Below are 7,259 nucleotides of genomic sequence, written 5' to 3' on the forward strand. Positions count from 1 at the left end.
TAGAAAATCAGGAAGAAGCACTTGGGATGATAATAAATAGAAAGTAACTTTTAATTCAAAAAATTTGGAGAGTAACATCCAAAATGTTGGGTGCACGTGAATTTTTTAATCTTTTACTAATTTGTTATTGCCTCAAATTTGTTATCACCTGTTATAGCTGAAAGTTAAAAGACATTGCATCACAATGTTTATGATTTAAATTCTCTCAACTTATAATGAAAAGAAATTCTAAAAATTTGAAAAGAAAATCCCACCAAATGCGGGGTTTGAAACCAGCGAGTTGATGCCAATATTGGATAAATTCTACGTATAGAAATAGGAATGGTCACCCCCTTGATGCTTGCATACTAATTTTAGTCGAACTTACCTTTCATATCAATAGACTCCCAAAAAGCAAAAAACCCCAAATTCCCAAATCCATTTTCAAGCTTCAACAACACAGCAATGCCTTTCTTTTTTAAGCATTTCATTCCCTATTTTTCCCATATCAATTTCTCCTCTTGACTCTCTCTCTCTCTCTCTCTCTCTCTCTCTCTCTCTCTCTCTCTCTCTCTTTATTTTTTGTTTTCAAATATTTTTCATTCATTCATGTTTGGCCCCAAACAACAAAACCCTCTTCCCCCAACTCCAAAATCCTCCATGGGTAGAGGCAGAGTTGAGATCAAGAAGATTGAGAATATCAATAGCAGACAAGTTACTTTCTCTAAACGCCGTAATGGGTTGATGAAAAAGGCCAAAGAATTGTCTGTTCTTTGTGATGCTGAGGTCGCCATTGTTGTCTTCTCCAGTACTGGAAGGCTTTATGAATTCTCCAGCACTAGGTAATTTATTAAATTCTTACACATACTTTTGTTTCATATTTCTTGGTTTTTCTTCTTTTGTTCTCTGCTTTGTTGTCAAATGAAATGGGAGCTTCTATAATAGTATCAACTTTGCTTTGGTGAAAGCTTTTTGCAATGGAAGGGTTTTTGTCCTTTTTTTTTTTGGTCTTTAGTGAGTGTTCTTTTCTCAGTGAACCCACACCAAAGGTAATATTTGGCATTTTACTAGTGGAGACACTTTTTAAAATGTGGGGTTGTCTTCTCTCTCTCCCTCTCTCTTTCTGTCTCTTCACGTTTTCTTGTTTTTTTTTTTTTTTCCTATAGGAATGAGAAGCGTAATTTCATTTTCTATAATATATGAATTAAGTTTGGTGTTCTTCACTTTGAAAATAGTAAAGAATAGAATAACTGTCATTATATATATACTTCTCTTTGACAAGGAAAATTGTTAGATCACTCAAAGTTAGTTTTCAATAATTAGTCACTGAAATTAAAGTGTACGCCAAACTTTCATTTGGAAAGGTGCTTAGTTTATTAACTCTGTTTTTCTCTCTATGTTTTGAAGCATGGAACATACACTTTCAAGGTATAGAGGACAGGGCATGGAATTGGATTTTCCTAAAGAGACTTTGGACCACCCAGCACAAGTAAATGCAGTACATTTATGGTCTAAGTTTCTCTCTTTTTTTTTTTTTTTTTTTTTCTTTCCGCTCAAAATTCTCTTGAACTTTTCTTTTGGAAAATAGCTGCCACCATCTGATTCTGATGCAAAGTCGTCCGAGGAGGAGATTGAAAAGCTAAAGTTAGCATATACGTAAGTCAATAGTTTTCATATTTGTTTGTCAGCTGTTCTTCTTGAGACACCTCACATAAGTTTCTTGTTCTATTCAAGTTTGCAATAAAAGGAAATGATCTTAAGTCATTAAAAGAACGAGTAATTAGTTGATACACTGAAATAGAGGAGTTGAGTAGAAGTTCAATGTGTTCATTTTACCAATTTATTCTAGAACATGACTTAGAAAGCCTGTTATATGTTTAATAACTTTTGGTTTTTTTTTTCTTTCTTGTGTAATCTGGATTTTATAGGCAGATGAGAGGCCAGGAACTGGATAGTTTGAGCTTTATAGACCTACAGAACTTAGAAAACCAGTTGCGGGAAGGGATCATATCTATCAAAGACAAGAAGGTACCTTGAGAACTAGAAGTAGAATCTACATGTTCATTTTAGTACTTTGTATGCTTGCTTTGGCTGAGACATTGTTTTTGTAGGAGACATTACTTTTGGAGCAGCTCCAAAGGTGTAGGTCACAGGTAACTTGGTTATCCCTTTTTTAATGTTATTATTTATTCATATGTTTCTTAAAAATTCAAAAAGAAGTTACAATATCTCACTTAAGATTTAGGTTTGGATGTTGAGTTAGTGACTTGTTATTTATAATGATTTTGAAAATGGCTTAAGAAACTATATTGGGGCTGTTTGGGGAGCCGAAATTTAATTAGGATTATTGGAAATCAAATGAGAGTTGAAAATTATGAATAATTAAAAATAAAATGAAAATGAGATCGCGAAACATGAAAACAGTCATAAAGAGGGTTGGATTGAAAATTGTCGGAATGGAATGAGTTTTACAACAAATCAGACCTAAAATGCTCAATCCAATCATGAATTTTGGATTATATTACATTACAAATCCATCCCATCACGTATCACCAACACACTCTGTTACTGTCACTTTGAGAAAATAAGAACTATGGTAGTGATAGATATCGAAGAAATGTTCCTCGATTCTTTGTTACTTTTTCTTATAATTTCATTTTCCTTTCAAACTTTATACTACGTTCTATTCATCTTGTCATCCTCTTTTCATCTTCAGCCATAGGTCTTGAGTTTTGAGTTAGATTTTGTTTGATTTGACCAAAATTGATTGTGGTTGTGTATCATTTTAAATGCAACAAAATGAGAAGACAATTGTAATGTAACCATGTTTGATGCATGGTACGATGGAAAGTAAGTAGATAATGCGATGGATCAAATGGTAGTGGAAAAATTTGTAAGTTTATAGACTGATTGATGAACCGAAATGCTTGTTTCATTAACTTCAAAGTAGGTATTTTATTAGTTTATGTGGAGGCAGGAATCATGAACTTGTATAAACATAATCTCATCAAACCAATTTTCACTCTTGATCTTAGTGGTTGATTATTGATTATTCCCCATCTGATTTCTGTTTACTTTTAGGGGGAAGTAGTCATTTCAGAGAACGAGACTCTGCGAAAACAGGCAAGTTTTCGGCTTCACAAGTGGTTCAACTTAGACTTCTGATATTGAAAGAATGACCATCAAAGTTTTTATATTTTTCTTCCTTTTGATAATTTATAGCTCGAGGAGTTTCAGCAGAGAAATAATATACCACGTCAGGAGTCCAGTCCCCTTCAGAGATCCTACTTCTCCGATTCGAAAACTGCTTCTACCAATGAGACTGAGGTCAAGACGGAGGCAGAGGAAAATGACCGCTCAGAAATTTCCTTGCATCTGGGGTAAACTTTAAATTTACTACTAAGTCTCTAGATTTTTTTTTACTAGTACAATGATTGTGGGGTGGAAGATTGAACTTTCTATCTCTAAGGGATGGAAGTCATTATGATTCCACCGACTCCAACTCACTTTGGTAATGATTTACTTTCTTAAAGAAAGTTGCAATCTTTTTCAGTTTTAAAAAACAAAAACTAGGCTTTTGACAATGATTTTCCAGAATTTAGCTTGGATTATAAAGAGGGTTTACAGGTTCTTGAGGTAGCAAGAAAGAGCAAAAAAGCAGATATGCTTTTTTATGTTGGGTTTACTATTTGAAATTGATTAATGATTCCTTGTAACTCTCATGAGAGTATCCTTTACATAAAGAAAACAAGGTTAAAAAAGCAATGATTTAGTCCCGACTTAACTTATGTGTACTAAAAAAAGAAGAAAATTTAACTTATGCATGATTTAGTGCTTACTAGGTAGAACATTAACATTTTGATGGGAGGTTTTAACATGCGTAGTTAAATAAACCGAAACTAGTTACGGATCAAGTATGTTAAAACACATTAAAAAAACACATTAAAGACTAATGGATTACATAATAAATTTTGAAATGCTTTACCTTGATGGAATTTGTTTAGTAGCACTAAATCGTTTCAAAATTTAAAGTATAGTTACTATAGTTCATGGACTAAATTTAAAATTATAGAGATGCAATTTTTTTCATACTAATATTTAAGGACTAGATTGTTTTCTTCAATAATAAACCTTTTCATCAAAATATGAAATCGTGTGACCTCATAAATGACCTATGGCATCTAAATTTTTTGTTTTGACCTAGCTCAATTCATTTTAAGTATGACTAATGTGATCTGAGTTAAGTAACAAAATCCAAAATTTTCATTAGATTGTCGTTGGATGGTCAACGAAAAAGGAAACGATCGGTTGAAGGTGCCAGCACCGACACAACCTGTAGTGAAGTAGAGTTGGAAGGGGATGCACTTTTAGCAAATGACGAACTCTCTCGTCATTTTGGTATGTAACAGACTTGGGTTTGTGTTTGTGTTCGGGTTTTGCTTTTGGTGTTCTTCTTCAACCGGGATCAGAGGATCATAGAGGTAGAGCCTTGCTACAATGAATTGTCCACAGTCACCACAGTTTATATTGATATAATAGACTGTTGTTATTTTGCATGTAATTTGATACAGCTATTGTATTCAATTTGAGCAGTGATTTTATTGCCTTTTCCTTTTAGTTCTTTTGGCCTGTAAATGAAGAATTTTTGGTATATGAAAGATGAGAAATGAAGTGTAGTGACCTGATTTTCTATGAATAACAACTATAGTAAGAAAAACATACCTGGAAACATTTGACTAGTCTCATTGGCACAATCATGGATTCTTCTTGTCATTATAATTCAATTTTAGTCTCAAAATTCCAAAATACATATGTCGAAGATAATATCTTAAATTTACTTGAAATTTTGGAATTTTACATAAAGGCTACATAAATAGAACATAATATTGGGAGTGTTTTATTTTTGGTTTCTAAGGTTTAATTTGATTTAAGTTGTATTTAGTTCTATGAGTTTTCAAACTTAAAAATTTTACCCTAAGGTTTGCTTTTAGTAGCATCCAACCCTTCGCTAATATTATTATTAGATAATAATGGATAGAACTAGTAAAAGAGAAGAAATGATGTAAAATTGAAGTGGATGAATTTCATTCCAATTAGGCCTTGTATAGGTTCAAAGTACACCATAAACAAATAGCACAAAGAATAACAACCCTGAAGACTAGCAATAAGAAACTAAATATAATCGGTTCTATTTTTAACACCCTCCCTTAAACTAAAACTATGCCCTTTAGTATTTAGTTTAAAGTAGTAGTGGAAACGACCACCCCAAGTAAGCTTTGAGAGGCTTGGTTAAAATATCTACCACTTGATCTTCACTTTTACGGTAGGTTAGATTGATGATTCTATCATTTGTAAGATCCCTCAAGTAATGATGTATCTTACATCAATGTGTTTGCTTCACCCACGCAAGATAGGATTCCTTGAGAGCTTGATTGTCGATGTGTTATCAGAATGAATGATAGATGCTTCTTTCGGCTTATAATGCAAAATTCTCAAGAATGTTCCTCAATCAAATGGCTTGACATGCACATGATGTTGTTGCTACAAGTTTAATTAGCTTCAATGGTAGATAATGTGACAATTGTCTGTTTCTTGGAAGACCATGAGCTAGATCCTGAACCAAGCACGAAAACATACCTCGAAGTACTCTTTTTATCATTTATTTCTCCTGCATAATCACTATCGCTAAAACTAACAAGGTTTATTTTTTCTCGTCTTTAATAAAGTATGCCAAGATGATTAGGAGTCCCATTTAAGTGACGTAAAATTCTTTTGGCAGCAAAGAGATAAAGCTCAATTGAAGATTCCATAGACTTTCATTTTTTAACCTTATTGTTGTTCTTGGATGATCGGTTTTTAGATTTGATAATCTTCTTGACTTTTAAGGTTCTATTCTTTTTTTAGGATTAACCTTTAGGCTTATTGACCTTCTTGGATGATCAGTCTTTAGGTTAGATGATAAGTTTCGAGGTATTTAGCTTGTTGATTTGCTTGAATTGGCCATTAAAGTTTGACTTAAGGAACGTTAGAAGAGTTCATAATTTTTCATATCTTCAGAGATTGAGAGGACTTGTATTCTTCGAATTTTAGGGGTTTGCAAGGAGTTGTATTATTCAAATTTCAAGAACTCGAGAGGAGTTGTGTATTCTTTAGATCTTTAGAGACTTGGTCATGTGGACTTCACATCTTAAGAGCTTTAATTTAGAGCTTTGATCTTGAGAACTTTAAAGTTTCAACCATTAGAATGTCAAGTCTTCATAGAGCTTTATTTTTTAGGTCTTCCAACCTCTAGACCGTAAATTGGAGATCGATTTGAGCTTCCGTCTTCTAGAATCTAAAGAAGCTTTAATCTTCTAAAGACTAGAATCTAAGGAAGTCTTAATCTTTTAAGTATTCAATTTTTCAAAAGTTGATAATCTCAATATCGATTTGAACTTTAAAGCTTCGAAAGCTTCAAAACTTTAATATTTAAATCTCCAAAACTTTAGTACTTTCGTTACCCGCATGATTCCAACCCCTTAAAATGAAAAGGGTAAGATAGAGGTTTCCATGGGCTACAAATGGGCTTGGATTCAGTTGCTTTTTTGGGGTTGGGATTGGGTCTAATATCTTTGTAGGCCAAAATTATGTCATGGGTTTGAATTGGATTGAGGTCGAGAAATTTTAATTACGTGAACTTATCCAAATTATAATTTGGGGTTTCAACTATAATAGTCTAAATTGGTATGTTGTTTTACCTAATGAGCCTTTTTCACCAAAAAATTTTAGAAAAATCCTAAATGGGCTATGAAATTTCACGAATGTATGACTCAATTTACCTTATTACACATTTTCATTAAAAATACGAAATAAATAAAAATAAAAATAAAATAAAAAAGAAATGTGCAGATGAGTTATAGGCATGAAGTATGGTAAGTAATTAATTCTATTGTGGTAAGTAATTTATTAGATATTTTATGTAAATATGGTAAGTGATTAATTCTATTATGATAATATTATATTCAAAATTACTATTTAATTATTTTCTTTTGGTGATTTTGTTAAAAAATTCTTCTCCACTGATTTCTCTCACTTTCCAATTTCTCTCTCCATCCCTTCTTTCTTTCGTTTTGAATATGTTTGCGATGTAGGGACTTTGATGAAAGAATTGAAGATCTAAGAAATTGTATGAGAAAGTGGTTAAATGGGAAGGAAATTGGTTTATGAATATCTAGTATATATGAATTAATACATTGTATACTTTATGAATGAAAGGTCGTGTTTTCATTTTGTTAAATTGG

General features: G+C 32.3%; 1 protein-coding gene across 1 annotated transcript; it reads left to right on the forward strand.

Moving 5' to 3' along the window:
* The first annotated feature begins 368 nt into the window (after nt 1-368).
* Nucleotides 369-4,708, forward strand: LOC103495885 (MADS-box transcription factor 23-like). Its single transcript, XM_008457567.3, has 8 exons — nt 369-821; nt 1,387-1,468; nt 1,568-1,635; nt 1,908-2,007; nt 2,091-2,132; nt 3,061-3,102; nt 3,202-3,359; nt 4,250-4,708. Exons 1-8 carry the CDS (start codon nt 589-591, stop codon nt 4,383-4,385), a joined length of 861 nt encoding a protein of 286 aa, XP_008455789.1. The 5' UTR covers nt 369-588; the 3' UTR covers nt 4,386-4,708.
* Nucleotides 4,709-7,259: the final 2,551 nt, after the last annotated feature.

This window comes from Cucumis melo, chromosome 8 (assembly GCF_025177605.1).
Source record: "Cucumis melo cultivar AY chromosome 8, USDA_Cmelo_AY_1.0, whole genome shotgun sequence".
Lineage (NCBI taxonomy): Eukaryota > Viridiplantae > Streptophyta > Magnoliopsida > Cucurbitales > Cucurbitaceae > Cucumis > Cucumis melo.